This window comes from Microcebus murinus, chromosome 10, assembly GCF_040939455.1.
Source record: "Microcebus murinus isolate Inina chromosome 10, M.murinus_Inina_mat1.0, whole genome shotgun sequence".
Lineage (NCBI taxonomy): Eukaryota > Metazoa > Chordata > Mammalia > Primates > Cheirogaleidae > Microcebus > Microcebus murinus.
This window is the reverse complement of record NC_134113.1, coordinates 81,136,284-81,152,334: the sequence shown is the minus strand read 5'-3', so window position 1 is coordinate 81,152,334 and position 16,051 is coordinate 81,136,284. Positions and strand designations below refer to the sequence as shown.

At 34.2% G+C, this 16,051-nt stretch overlaps 1 protein-coding gene across 1 annotated transcript in view; it reads left to right on the top strand.

The window, feature by feature from the left end:
- ETNK1 (ethanolamine kinase 1) overlaps positions 1-16,051 on the top strand; it is a 71,864-nt gene that overhangs the window by 21,581 nt on the left and 34,232 nt on the right. The window contains exon 2 of the mRNA XM_012785471.3: positions 1,111-1,370. Within this exon, the coding sequence (XP_012640925.2) occupies positions 1,111-1,370 (260 nt within the window). The remainder of the gene's footprint in view (positions 1-1,110; positions 1,371-16,051) is intronic.

The window sequence follows — 16,051 nt, the reverse complement described above, 5'->3', positions numbered from 1 at the left end:
TAAAATAGAAATGTTTACTTTTTTCCTCAGGCATTTGTTAAATGTACATACATCGCTTTAAAACTTATCTTGTGTCCTTTCTTGTTCTTACCCAGTTGTCTTGAAAAAAATGTTCTTAACTCTTGCTTTCACTTTTTCTTTTCTTCCTTTATCCCACTTGAGAGCCTCTAAAAACTCTGAATTATAATTGGGTAAATAGAGTTAGTTTTAGTGTCAAAGTAGTATGGAGAAAATACAAGTACAATTTTTGAATAGACTTTGAGAACTAGTATTGCTAATCACCCGTTTGCTTTTTAAATATACCTTCTGAGCTGAGATCTAAAAAAGTATTTGAAGTACTTGACTGAATGCTCTTGAAAAGTCCCAAAAGTCCCATTTAGAAAATACCATGGAAATAGCTACTTTTTATCTTCCTCTATTTAAGGTTGCACTTCCTTTTTTTAGACATAGAATCAAGTTTAAATTATTATGCCTTGAGTGCTTAACACAGTGCTTAATGCATGTTAAATAATCTTTAAAGCTAATATTTAAAATTGAGTTTTTTATAAATTGGGGATTTATCATAATGTAAATTATGATAGATTATATTTGTATATTTAAACCTGTGAACATTATTAAGGACTTTTATATGTAATGTATCATACTGAAAAGAGGGCAATGTTCCTATCCTTAGAGATTTATCAGTCTTTTGGACATGAGAGAGATTATCTGTGTGTATACACACACATATAGACATAGGATAGACATCTGTGTATACATACACACACACACACATGCAATGACTGCAGTATAAGACAGACTGTGAGATGTAACAGGTATCAAAAAAGTTATTTAGACATAATGAAGACAGTGAATAATTAATACTTTGGGATCATGATGTTACAGTAATTAAGGGCAACATGTTAAATATTCCTTTTTTAGCATTCCTTTTTGTTTAAATCTAGAATTAAAGTTTTAGACATGTTAGACAAAATGGTATCCAAAGGTTCTTTTATGTTAAGAAGCAGGTATTTTCTTTTAATTAGTATTTAACTCATTATTTTTAAATTCTCTCCCATTCCTTAAAAATATATAATTGCTTTTCCCCCCATTTCTTTCTTTTTCTGGCAGCTCTTCACAGATGGAATCACAAATAAACTTATTGGCTGTTATGTGGGTAATACCATGGAGGATGTAGTCCTGGTGAGAATTTATGGCAATAAGACTGAGTTGTTAGTCGATCGAGATGAGGAAGTAAAGAGTTTTCGAGTGTTGCAGGCTCATGGCTGTGCACCACAACTCTACTGTACCTTCAATAATGGACTGTGCTATGAGTTTATACAAGGAGAAGCATTGGATCCAAAGCATGTCTGCAACCCTGCCATTTTCAGGTACATTTAACCAAATTTTTTTTCTTCTGAAAAATAAGAATATTAAGTTCCATAAGTTCTACGGAAAAGAAAGAAAAGGCAATATTCTTTGAACAACTATTCGGTTAACTTAGAAACTTTCTTTAGTTAGGATTTTATTTTGTTTCCTAAAGAGAAAAAGAAATTCCTTTAAATCTGTAGTTCTCATTGCTGACTTTTTGCAGTAGAAAGGATTATGACAGGCATTGGGATTAACTTGCTGCAGAGTCAAGGTTTCCCCTTAATTTTTTAAAGTAATGTTTGAATTGAAATGTTGTACATTTTCTTATTGCCAGTTGCTTATTACTTAATTGTGCATATTTTCAGAGTTCTTGCTTATTAGGTTTCTATTAATTCTGTTAACATATCTTTGTTTTTTTAAGTTGTTTATTATTTAATTCATTATATTATGTTGAGACAATATATATGTCTCTAAAGAATATAGAGACAATATATATGTCTCTAAAGAATAATGACTTATATATGCTTGATCATTTTTCTGGAATTGCCAACTTTAAAAATTTTTTTTCTGTTCTTGAAAACTAGAAAATAGGCTTGATTTGAAAACAGCAAATTAATTCATAGGTTAAACCAGCAGTTCTTCACTATTTTGGTCTCAGGACCTTTTTACAACTCTTTGTAGTTAGTTATTGAGCACCCAAAGAGCTTTTGCTTTAATATTTTATTTATATTTATCAATACTTACCATATTATATATCAAAACCAATTTTTTTGGAACACAAGAAATCAAGTACACATCCCATTAGCTATCAGTGTGATGACCTTGTCACATATCATGTAGCCTCTTGAAAATTATACTGGACATGCATGAGAGAACAAGAAAGAGTGAGAAAGGTAAATAATATCTTCTGAAAATGGTTTGAACTTTACAAACCTCCTGAAAGGGTTTAAGGTCTCTACTAGTCTCTGAATCTTTGGATTATACATTTAGAATTGTTAAGTAAACACACATAAAAATGGAATGTACTGGTATTACTTACCTATTGTATGCCTGTATCAAATAATGCTTTAAAATATTTTGGCATAGAAATCTGTTCAAACCCTACTATTTAGAAATCAGGTATATTCTCTTCTTTTACGTGAATATACTTTATAGATGTGTTGAAGGGCCCTGATTAATAAATTTGTTTGAGCTTTTGTGTCAGATTTTTTTTGTCATCTTTAGGGTTGCATATATTGTAAACCTTCAATCTTGTTTACAGTAGTTGAGAAATACGTATATAACAGGATTAAAAATGAATAGATTCATAAATTAAACCAAAGAAAAAGCTGGAGTTAGATTCAGATACAAAAATATGTTCTATAAGGATGCTAGAGAAGCATCACAGGAGTTTTCTTACAACTAAAGAAGAAAGAAAAGAATTAGTTTTAAAACTTAGCATCCAAGGCCAGGTACTCATGCCTGTAATGCTGGCACTTTGGGAGGCTGAGGCAGGGGGATTGCTTGAAGCCAGGAGTTTGAGACCAGCCTGAGCAAGAGGGGGACCCCATCTTTACAAACAATAGAAAAATCAGCTGGGTGTGGTGGTGCACATTTGTAGTCCCAGCTACTCAGGAGGCTGCTGCAGGAGGATTGCTAGAACCCAGGACTTTGAGGCTGAAGTAAGCTGTGATTACTCCACTGCACTCCAGCTGGGTGACAGTGAGATCTTGTCTCAAAAAAAAAAAGTCAGTATCCTCAGGCCTTTCCCATGTACCCCTGTCTTCCCACTGAAAAATAGGCCCCTGCTCACCCAGTGACCAGGATCTGCAAGATGCATAGATTTAATGCCCATTTGGACTTTCATGATCAGAGATGGCAGCAAAGGCATCAACACAAAAAGCCACTGAGTCTTGGTGTTCTCATCCAGTAGATGCAAGATAATGCAACATTATCATCAACTAATGGCTTGTGTGTGTGTGAATGTGAAGCCACCAGAGCACCTACAGGAAAGCCTTGGAATCCTATTTCAGTACTCCATGGTACTTCCCTCCTGTACTCTTCCCAAAGCTCTTATGTTATGAAGTCCCTCATTGGGTATCGTGTGGCCTCCCAGGACTCCCACTGAAGTTACTCAAATTATAGAAGGTGTGTGCAGCATCTACATGATAGCAATAGGATCAAGGCATCTGCAAGAGAAGACCAAGCTTTGTCTAAAGAGGAGGAGATAGAAACTGAATCATATGGGGAGGTGGAATGTACCATGAGCAGTATGGAAATCATTGGGGAGCTCCTAGAGTACTTTGCAGAGACCAAGAGGCAGTGAGAAGAGTAGTGATGGTAGTAGTAGCAGCAGCAGCTGGTCATGAAGCACCTGGATGACTACATGCATGTCGACCACTACCTGTACTGCAGTACCCCCTGGTCAGTGGAGCCCCTGTCCTAGAGGACTGGCAAGGTGCACCAGGCTGAGATGAAATGGTTGAACTGGAACAGTGCCACCAAGATCCAGGCAATGGAAGCTACAGTGCAGCTGTGCTTGATAAGCACTGTGACAGAAAGCAGCCTAAGTACTGGTCAGTTATTCCCCTAAAGTTCTAAGCCCTGAGCACAAGGACCCCTGGGATTGCTTTCTGAACAAGATTCCCAGCCTCTCACTCCCTTCCTTTTGGATACTCTCTCTTCCTCTTTCCATATGTATGTTTTCTCAGGGAAAGAGAATCATGAGAAAGAATGATTCTTATACTGAGAAAGAATCATGTTCACCAAAGTCCCAGGGGTTATAGGGGTGAATATATATCAGCCACTTAGAAGTTGGCAGGACTTATGCTGTTGCCAACATGAGAAACTTTCTCTTGATATAAAATGATAATTTTGTATATATTACACTAGTTTTTGATGTCAATAATAGTATTCAATTTATTAAAGTTCTTGCCTAGAGATAATCAAAAGAAAAAGTGTCCAAAAGATTTAAGAGAAAAGTTGCTTAAGGCTAATACCATTTTTACTGGTTTAGTAATTTTTAAATTTACATTTTATTTATTTATTTTTATTTTAAGATATTAAGGGGCTATGAAATGTTTTAGGTTATGTGGATTGTTTTTGTAATGCTTGAGTCCTGGCTACAGGTGTGCCCGTCGCCCAAATGGTGTTTATAGTACCCATTAAGTTGGTTTATTCTTCTCCCCTCCTCCCCTCTCCCTTTGTAAATTCTGGTTATTAGCTTTTATTGAATGTGTAGTTTGTGAATATTTTCTCCCATTCTGTAGGTTGTCTATTTGCTTTCTTGATTTCCTTAGCTATGCAGAGCTTTTTAGTTTAATCACATGCCATTTATTAATTTTTGTTGTTGCCATGATTGACATTGGGGTCTTTATCATAAATTCTTTTCCTAGACTAATATCTAGAAGAGTTTTTCCTACATTTTCATCTAGAATTTGTATGTTTTCATGCTTTAGATCTAAGTCTTTTATCCCTCTTGAATTAATCTTTGTGAGTAGTGAAAGGTAGGGATCCTGTTTCATTCTTCTGCATGTGACTGTCCCAATTTTCCCAACACCATTTTTTGAATAGAGCATCTTTTCCCTGGTGTACATTGTTGTCTGTATTGTCAAAGATTGGTTGGTTGTAGGTAGCTGGTTTTATGTCTGGGTTCTCCGTTCTTTTCTCTGTTCTATGTCTTTTGTACCAGTACCATGATGTTTTAGTTGCTATAGGCTTGTAGTATAGTTTGAAGTCTGCTAATGTGATGCCTCCAGATTTGTTCTTTTTGCTTAAGATCGCTTTGGCTATTTGGACTCTTTTCCGATTCCAAATGAAGCGTAGAATTATAATATTTTCTGTGAAATATCTGTGAAGTCTATGAAATATGACTTTGGTAAGTTAATAGGGATTGCGTTGAAATTTGTAAAGCACTTTGGGTAGTATGGACATGTTAACAATGTTGCTTCTGCCTTTCCATGGCATGATATGTTTTTCCATTTGTTTGTATCCACTGCGATTCCTCAGAGTTTTGTAGTTCTTCTTATAGAGATCTTTCACCTCCTCAGTTAATATATTCCTAGATATTTTATTTTCTTTGTAACAATTTTATGGACTTTGTAAATCCCATACTTTCCTATGCTGTACATCGATGTTCCTGAGCTCTCTTTAATATACCCAATTAAACTTACAGTTAAATTGGTGGCAGTGGGTACCATCTGCCAGTCAGAAGTTCAGACTCACGTGATTCTTATTCTTATCTCCTTTTACTGTATAGTCACATGATGGAAACTGGATACCTGGGCCATTTTTCTTTTTTTTTTCTTTTTCACTGATGGTTGTGGAAAGTGCCACATTGAAATTCTGTATTATGCAGGATAGCTCTTTCGCTAAGAGTACATTATGAAGCCAGATTGTCTCAGCTTTATGAGGTGTGTGAATTTGGGTATAAAACTTAAATTTTTGTGTCTTAATTTCCTCATCTTAAAAATGGGCATGATAATAACACCTACTTCTACAGTTGTTGTAGGATTAAATTTGTTAATATATGTAAAAAGCTTAGACTAATACCTGTTAAGCAATATGAGTTAGTTTTTATGATAATGATAATTACTTTTCTCAGAAGACGTTTCACCCTTTATCAGACTTCTACAGAGCTTTTAACAAATTGGACATGAACTAAAAAGCTATTAAATATTACTTAGGCAAATTGTCATGGATATTACTAATCCATTTGCTTTATTATGCTTTTAGAAGCATATTTTTTGAATTTTAAAATTCAAACAGACTTTTTTTGCTTTTAGGTACTACTTACTTTGGTATATTGTGTTCCTTAAGGTATGGGAAAGCAGCATATGGATGTGGCACAGCAAATATTTATTGCCACTAACCCTCCCCCCTTGTTCATAACTGAGAATACTAACTAGTTTTGGGACTCTTTTCTGCTGAACCGGGATGAAACTTCAGAATCTTTCCTATCCAAGCAATTACACTACCTCTTTACTCTGTATGGTCCAGATTTATTTTGTCTTTTTTGTGTTTTTAACTATGTTGAAGAGACCATTTTATATTAAAAATTTAAGATTTTATTTTTTTTACTAGTACTAAAAATATTAGTATGTTTTAATTCTGTTAATAATTGTAAGGATTTTACATGTGAAATATTTGAGAAATGACATAGTAAAATGATTATGATGGTCACAAATACTGATATAGCTCTTAAAATAAGCTGGGAACTGTTCTAAACACCTTACATATGTTGATAAATTCAACCTATAATAGCTATAAAAGATAGGTAATATTATAATCCCACTTCAATAGATGAGAAAACTAAGGTGTAAAAAGTTAATTTGCCTGTGATCACATGGCTAGTAAAAATGCATTCTCAAAGAATACTAATAATGAGTAATTGAACTGTTTTGCTTTCTCATTGAGAAAAGAAAATAAAAATGTAAAGAAAAATAGATCTTTGTTATACTACTTATAAAAAGTGAAAATTTGTAGATACGAAGTAAAAGCAAGAAAGTGAATGTAGACTTTTTTCTATATATTGATTTCTCACCATTTTATATAATTGTTATTAAGCCTACTATAGGACTTCTTTTTTTCTTTTCTTTTCTTTTTTTTTTTTTGAGACAGAGTCTCACGTTGTTGCTCAGGCTAGAGTGAGTGCCGTGGCATCAGCCTAGCTCACAGCAACCTCAAACTCCTGGGCTCAAGCGATCCTACTGCCTCAGCCTCCCGAGTAGCTGGGACTACAGTCACGCACCACCATACCCAGCTAATTTTTTGTATATATATTTTTAGTTGGTCAATTAATTTCTTTCTATTTTTAGTAGAATCGGGGTCTCGCTCAGGCTGGTTTCGAACTCCTGACCTTGAGCAGTCCGCCTGCCTTGGCCTCCGAGAGTGCTGGGATTACAGGCGTGAGCCACCGCACCCGGCCAATGTGATTTCTTTTTAACAGGAAAGCTTTTCATAGTTGATTTTTTTTTAGGTAACCTCAAGTAGAAAAAAATAGAATAATTTTAATTTTTAATCAGGAACACCAAAGGTTTGTTAAAACTGACTTGTTATTGATGCCATAAATATGTTTTTTTCAATATTTAAATTTTCAGTTTTTATATTTTAGGTTTTTTCTTTTTTTATTTCTTTAATTTTTCTGGATGCTGCTGTATAAATATGTTTGTAGTAATTGTTCCCTTTTCTGTACTTTTAGTACTCATTTAGAATATGTGTAAGTTGATACTAATGAACTCATATACACACTTCATAAAAAGAATATACACTGTTAGAAATCAAGCATCAATACTTTCAATTAAATTTTATGACAATTGGCTTACAATAAGTTGGCTAACAATATATCAATAAGATATATTGAATTGCTGTACAATTTTGAAAAGAAGAAGCAAAGTATAGGCTGAGAAAGGAAACAATAAAAGATGACAGTAAGGTGTGTGATAGGATATGATTAGTTGACATTATGAGTGGTAATATTTGCTCTTTATTTGCTATTAAATATATTTCAAATTATATTATAATTTTTTTTCATTTCAGCATATTATGGGGGTACAAATGTTAAAGTTATGTATATTGCCGTTGCCCCTCATCCCCCCTGTATTATAATTTTTTATGGCATATTTACGTGTTCAGCTGAGCACATTTTGTTAATCGTTATAAAACAAAATACGGCCGGCATGGTGGCTCAGTCCTGTAATCCTAGTACTCTAGGAGGCTGAGGCGGGCAGATCGCTCAAGGTCAGAAGTTGGAAAACAGCCTGAGCAAGAGCGAGACCTCATCTCTATTATAAATAGAAAGAAATTAATTGCCCATATATATATATATATATATATATATATATATAAAATTAGCTGGGCATGGTGGCGAATGCCTGTAGTCCCAGCTACTCAGGAGGCTGAGGCAGGAGAATTGCTTGAGTCCAGGAGTTTGAGGTTGCTGTGAACTAGGCTGACACCACAGCACTGTAGCCTGGGCAACAGAGTGAGTCTCTTGTCTCAAAAATAAAAAAATAAAATAAAACAAAATACAAAAAGAAAAGCCAGTTGAGGGAAAGGCAACTTTGAATTAATAAAATATCTGAATCATAAATGATTTTAAATAGGAACATGGTTTTATTGTTATCAAATAGTGACATACCTTTTAAATATCAAGTAACCAAGTGAATAAATGATGGCTCTGGAGCCCCAAGAAGAGATTAGAGATATAAACTTGGGATGACATGCTTATTTAGCTTTTCTCCTTCTATAAAATTATTTTTATTTATCTATGATACAAAATAATTTTTGATTTATTAATTAATAGGGGCTTATTCCCAATTCGGGGTTAGTTGGATGTCACATTTTCATCCATTGTTATGACCTTTAGTGTTTGAATATAGTCATGAACTTTGAAGAAATGGTTGATTGTTAGTTCAGCCTAATAAACAGCCACTGATCTGGACTGATTGATCACAGTTTCAGTAAATGTTGATTGAGCTTTAGATGAAAGTCCACAGTACTCTTTTGTTTAGGCTCAATGAGCCATAGTTATATGCCTGTATTATGATTGTGATCAAGAGTATGTGCTTTGAATATAAAAGGCATATGTTTATGTTTGATCTAGTCTGAGGGAGGAAGAAGAATTCAAACAGTTCCTGCTGTCCTAGTAATTCATGATTTATGACAGACAGTAATCTTAGGCGAAAAAATAAGCTAAATAGTATACAAAGCACAGAAAAGGTTTTCAGAAAGGTAGTGTTGTTGATTGTGGGTATACTTGGGAAATTTGGCAGTGTTTCATTGAGATTACATTTGAACTGAAATTTAAAGAACAAGGCAAAGGGTGGAGGAGTTGAAGGGAATGTTGCAGATAAAGACAATGAGTTACACTAAGTTAATGAGTTGCACTAAGTTAATGCTTAACTGGTAATTTCACTTATGGAAATTTATTATGACGTGTTTTATTTGAACTTTTTAAAAGTAATCAGGTGTTGCTGAGAGCTTCAGAAATTTTTAAAAAATCAAAGGTGTTTAGTAATTTTCTCAGATTTCTCATCAGGTATTTCTCAAAAACTTGCCCCTTGTTTTGGGAATCCTAGCTGAAGTTTAATTAAGAATCACCTAGTGACAGACATAGTAGAAGAAATGTAGTTTCAAATTAATCGTTGCATATTTATCAAAAAGCATGCTGAGGGTGTAGTGGAACTGGCACACTGTGTTGGATGAAAAATTGGTAATGTTCCCTCTTGGAAGTCAATAGAATAATATATAATAATCCATAAAAGAAGATAATATGCTGTGTTCCTGGCAGCAACAATTAGAGATCTCCCATATTCATGTACAATTAAGGTACATCAACACAAACGAGTATATGATACTATTGAAATGATAATTTTGAATATAGTCTAATTCATGCAAAATGTCTGATGCAAGGCTAAGAGGAAAATATGAGTGTAAAAACTGCTTAGCTGTGGCTACGATAGGACAATAATTTGCTTATGTGAAAGCTCAAAAGGGGTATGTAAAAATGAAATACTATTGGAATGGTAGGATTAGGGATTATTCTTCAATTTCAATAATTTTTTTATTGTTACGATATCTTTAATTTTAAAAAGCTTCTAAGAGGGGAGCAGTTAGTATTAGTGGACATTTGAGGAATTCTCTGAAGCACTGAGATTTTCAAACATTCGACTTCAATGAGTATGGGATTTTAAAGCAGTATTTGCCTTGATGTTACTGTAGTAAAACCTCACTTATTGAGACTAGGTAGAAGGATAATTCTGTGACAGTGAATCAGAAATCTTTAAGTACTTTTTATTATCTTATATATAAAACATAAATTAATGGTTTATTAAACAATGCTGTTACCTTAATGAAGAGATTTTCCTTTTAAAGATTCTTATTTTTTAAGAGCAGTTTTAGGTTTACAACAAAATTGAGAAGAAGGTACAGAGATTTCCCATGACCCCACACATAGATGGCCTCTCCCATTGTCAATATCCCCCATGAGAGTGGTACATTTGTTACAATTCATTAACCTACATTGATGCATTATTATCACCCAAAATCAATAGTTTACATTAGGGTTTACTCTTGGTGCTGTACATTCTATGAGTTTGAATACAGAGTATTTTCACTGCCCTGAAAATTCTGTGTTCTGCCTGTTCATCCCCCCTTTCCCCTTAACCCATGGCAATCACTGATCTTTTCACTGCTTCTGTAGTTTTGCCTTTTCTCCATTTCATATAGTTGGAATCATACAATATGTAGGCTTTTTAGATTAGCTTCTTTGACTTAGTAATATACATTTAAATTTCCTCCATATCTTTTCATGGCTTAATGGCTGATTTCTTTCTTTCTTTCTTTTTTTTTAATGTGAAGACAGAGCCCCAGGTAAAGTGCAGTGGCATTATCATAGCTTATTGTATCCTCAAACTCCTGGGCTCAAGCTTCAATCCTCCTGTCTCAGCCTCCTGAGTAGCTGGGACTGCAGGTGCATGCCACCACGCCTGGCTGATTTTTCTATTTTTTCATAGAGACGAGGGTCTCGCTCTTGCTCAGGCTGGTGTCTAATCCTAAGCTCAAGCGATCATCCCACCTTGGCCTCTCAGAGTGCTAAGATTATAGATGCTAGCCACCATGCCCAGCCAGTTGATTTCTTTTTTAGTGTGCTGCATAATATTTCATTGCTTGGATATCAAGTTTATCCATGCACCTACTGAAGGATATCTTGGTTGTTTCCAACTTTTAGCAATTATGAACAAAGCTTCTGTAAACATCTCTGTGAAGTTTTTTTGTGTGAACATAAATTTTCAGCTCCTTTGGGTAAATGCTAAGGAGTGTGATTGCTAGATCATATGGTTAGAGTATGTGTAGTTTTGTAATAAACCACTAAATTGTTTCCCAAAGTGGCTGTGCTTTTTTACATTCCCACCAGCAATGAGTGAGAATTGCTGTTGTCAGTGTTTTTGATTTTGGCCGCTCTCATAGATGCATAGTGGTATCTCATCATTTTAATTTGCATTTTCCTGATGGTGTATAATGGGGAGTATCTTTTCATGTGCTTATTTGCCATCTGTATATTTTCTTTGGTGAAGTGTGTTTTAAGGTCCTTGGTTCATTTTTTTAGTTGGGTTGATTGTTTTTTTATTGCTGAGTTTTAAGAGTTATTTGCATATTTTGGATAACATTTTTTGGGTATGTGTTTTGCAAGTATTTCTTTTTTTCTAGTCTTTGGCTTCTTTTCATTATCTTGATAGTGTCTTTCACAGAGCAGAAACTTTTAATTTTAATGAAGTCCAGCTTATAGATTTTTTTCTTTCATGGATCATGCCTTTGGTCTAAGAAATCATCATCAAACCCAGAGTCATTTAGATTTTCTCCTGTGTTATCTCTCAGAGTTTAAAATTTTTTTATTTTACAATTAGGTATGTGATCCATTTTGAGATAATTTTTGTGAAGAGTGTAAGGTCTGTCTAAATTAATTTTTTGCATGTGAATGTCCAGTTGTTCATCACCATTTGTTGAAAAGACTATCTTTTCTCCATTGTATTGCCTTTGCTCTTTTGTCAAAGATTAGTTGACTATGTTTATGTCTATATTGGGGCTTTCTGTCCTGTCCCTTGATCTGTTTGTCTGTTCTTTGGCATATACCACACTCTCTTGATTACTGTAGCTTTATAGTAAGTCTTGAAGATGGGTAGTGTCAGTCCTCCAACTTTGTTCTTCTCCTTCACTGTTGTGTTGGTTATTCTGGGTCTTTTGCCTCTTCCTATAAAATTCGTTTACAATTTTTTTTATTAACGTATTTGAATTGACAAGTAATTGTTTATCCTTATGAGGTACAATGTCCATATAAACTTTAGAATCAGTTTGTCAGTATCCACAAAATAACTTGTTAGGATTTTGATTGAGTTTGCATTGACTCTGTAGATCAAGTTAGGAAGAACCGACATCTTGACACTTGTCTTCTTATCCATGAACATGGAATATTTCTTCATTTATTTAGTTATTTGATTCCTTTCATCAGAGTTTTGTCATCCTCCTCATATAGATCTTTTACATATTTTGTTAGATTTATATCTCAGTATTTCATTTTTGGGGGTGCTAATGCAAAAGGTATTGTGTTTTATTTTCAAATTTCACTTCTACATTATTGGTATATAGGAAAGTGATTGACTTCTGTGTACTAAACTTGTATCCTGCAAGTTTGCTATAGTCACTTATTCCAGGAGGTTTTTTGGTTACTTCTTTTGGATATTCTGGATTGACAATCATGTTATTAGCAATTAAAGACAGTTTCAGTTTTTCCTCCCCAGTCAGTATAGCTCTTATTTCCCTTTCTTGTCTTATTGCATTATCTAGGACTTTCAGTACAGTGTTGAGAAGGAGTGGTGAAAGGTGATGTTCTTGCCTTATTCCTGATCTTTGTGGGAAAGATTCAAGTTTCTCACTATTAAGTAGAATATTAGTTGAAGTTTTTTGGTAGATACTGTTTGTTAAGTTGAGGACATTCTCCCTCTATTCCTAGCTTACTGAGTTTTTTTTATGATTAATAGGTGTTGGGTTTTGTGAAATGATTTTTCTGCATTTATTGATAGGTTTGTATGATTTTTCTTCCTTAATCTGTTAATGTAATGGATTACATTAATTGATTTTGAAATGTTGAACCAGCCTTGCATTCCTGGGGTAATCTCACTTGGTCAGGGTGTATAATTCTTTTTTATACATGATTGGATTTGATTTGCTAATATTTTGTGTTAGTAAATATATTATAAAAAGTAGAAACCTATAAAAATGAATAAACTTTTAAATTAAATAACAAATATAAAAATAGCTTTTTTCCATTGTATATAAAATTTACTAATAAAAAGTAATTGAAGTGCTCTAATCAGGTCTTTTTAAGAACTGTTCTTTTTTCAGGAACACTATTATTTTATTAAACAAAATTTTTTTTTTTATTTTTTTTATTTACTAGTGTCTGTCTTGTGTTATTAAACAAAATTTTAATTTTAATTGTGGTCGATATACATATCATAAAATTTATCATCTTAATAATTTTTTTAAGTGTACAGCCCAGTAGTGTTAAATACATTGACATGGTTGTACAACTAATTTCCAGGAATTTTTTCATCTTGCAAAACTAAAACAATTTGTGTTAAACAACAATTCTCCTTCTACCCCTTCCTATAGCCTCTGGCATCCATCATCTATTTTCTATCCCCATGAAATTTAGCTACTCTGAGTACATCATGTAAGTGGAGTCATCCAGTATTTGTGTTCTTGTGACTTGCTTATTTCACTTAGCATGGTGTCCTCAAGTTTCATCCATGTAGCATGTGTCAGAATTTCCTTAATTCTTAATAATATTCCAGTTTATTTATGTGCCACATTTGTTTATTCATCTATGGATGGACACTTGGGCTGTTTCCACTTTTTGGCTATTGTGAATAATGTTGCTATGAATGTGGGTGTGCAAATATATCTCTTTGAGATCCTGCTTTCAATTCTTTTGTTTTTGGAGACAAGAGTCTCACTCTTTTGCCCAGGCTAGAGTGCCCTGGCATCAGCCTAGCTCCTGGGCTCAAGCAATCCTTCTGCCTCAGCCTCCCGAGTAGCTGGGACTACAGGCATGTGCCACCATGCCCGGCTAATTTTTTCTATGTATTTTTAGTTGGCCAATGAATTTCTTTCTATTTATAGTAGAGACGGGGTCTCGCTCTTGCTCAGGCTGGTTTTGGACTCCTGTCCTTTAGCGATCTGCCCCCTTGGCCTCCCAGAGTGCTAGGATTATAAGTATGAGCCACCGCGCTGGGCCCCCTGCTTTCAGTTCTTTTGGATAAATAACCAGATGTGGAATTGCTGGATCATGTGATAATTCTATTTTTAATTTTTTGCTGAACCACCATACTGTTTGCCGTAGTAGCTGTACCATTTTATATTCCCACCAACAGTGCCCAAGGGCTCCACTTTTTCCACATTCTTGCCAACAAAAATTGTTATATTGTGGGTTTTTTGATAGCCATCCTGATGGGAATGAGGTGGTATCACATTGTGCTTTTGATTTGCATTTCCCTAATCATTAGTGATGTTGAATATTTTTCATATGCTTATCGACCATTTGTTTATCTTTTTGGAGAAATGTCTATTCAAGTCCTTTGCCTATTTTCTCATATGATTAGTTTTTTATTGATTGTAGGAGTTCATTATATTTTCTGGATATTAATATATAAATTGCAAATATTTTCTCTCATTCTTGATTTGCTTTTTTACCTTTGTTGATTATATTTTTTGATGCATAGTTTTTTACTTTTATTGTCTATGCTTTGGTGTCATATCTAAGAAATAATTGCCAAGTGTCCAGTGTCATGAAACTTTTCCCCCTATTCTTTCTTTTAAGAGTTTTTATAGTTTTAGCTCTTACATTTATTTTTGTTTTTTTGTTGTTTTTTTTTTGAGACAGAGTCTCGCTTTGCTGCCTAGGCTAGAGTGAGTGCCGTGGCATCAGCCTAGCTCACAGCAACCTCAAACTCCTGGGCTCAAGCCATCCTACTGCCTCAGCCTCCCGAGTAGCTGGGACTACAGGCATGCGCCGCCATGCCTGGCTAATTTTTTCTATATATATTAGTTGGCCAATTAATTTACTTCTATTTATAGTAGAGACAGAGTCTCGCTCTTGCTCAGGCTGGTTTCGAACTCCTGACCTCGAGCAATCTGCCCGCCTCGGCCTCCCAGAGTGCTAGGATTATAGGCGTGAGCCACTGTACCCAGCCAGCTCTTACATTTAGATCTTTAATTCCTTTTGACTTAATATTTGTGTATGGTATAAGGAAAGGGTCCAATTTCATTTTTTTGCATGTGGATATCTAGTTTTCCTAGCAGCATTTATTGTCCTTTCCCCACTGGTGTTCTTTTCCCATTGTTGTCCTTTCCCCATTGAATGATCATGGCACCCTTGTTGAATACCATTTGACTTGTATGCATGAGTTTATTTCTGGGTTCTTGGTTTCATTCCATTTGTCTGTATGTCTGATTTTGTGTCACACTGTTGTGATTACTGTAGCTTTCTGATTTCTAAGTTTTGAAGTCAGGAAGTTTAAGACTTCCAACTTTACTTTTTGTTCAGTGTTAGTTAAGCTATTTGCGATTCCTTGAGATTCCACATGAATTTTAGGAAGGATTTTTCTGTGTCTGTGAAGATGGCTTTAGGATTTTTGTAGGGATTATGTTGAATGTGGAGATCACTTATGGTTCTATTGAGATCTTAACAATATTAAGTTTTTCATTCCCATAAACATGGGATGTCTTTCATTTATTTGTGTATTTAATTGTTTTCAGAAGCATTGTGTTTTTGCTGTATAAGTCTTTTACCTCCTTGGTTAAATTTATTCCTGAGTATTTTATTCCTTTTGATGCTATTGCAAATGGAATTGTTTTCTTAAAATTCTTTTTGGATTGTTCATTATTAGTGTAGAAATGCAACTGATTTTTCAGTGTTTATTTTGTATTCTGCAACTTTGTTGAATTCTGTTTTTAGTAAAAACTATTTTTCTTAAAGCCATTCAAAACTTGCATGTTTTGTTCAAGCCAATTTATCAAAAATTTTAGATGAGTATGGAACCTGTAAGTAGGATGCATTTACTTTTTTAAATCTCTTAGCAAAGTCTAGTTTTTAAGTATATAGGGAATATGGTTACAATTGAACTATACTTGTTATTTACATGAGGAGATTTGTATTGTAAAT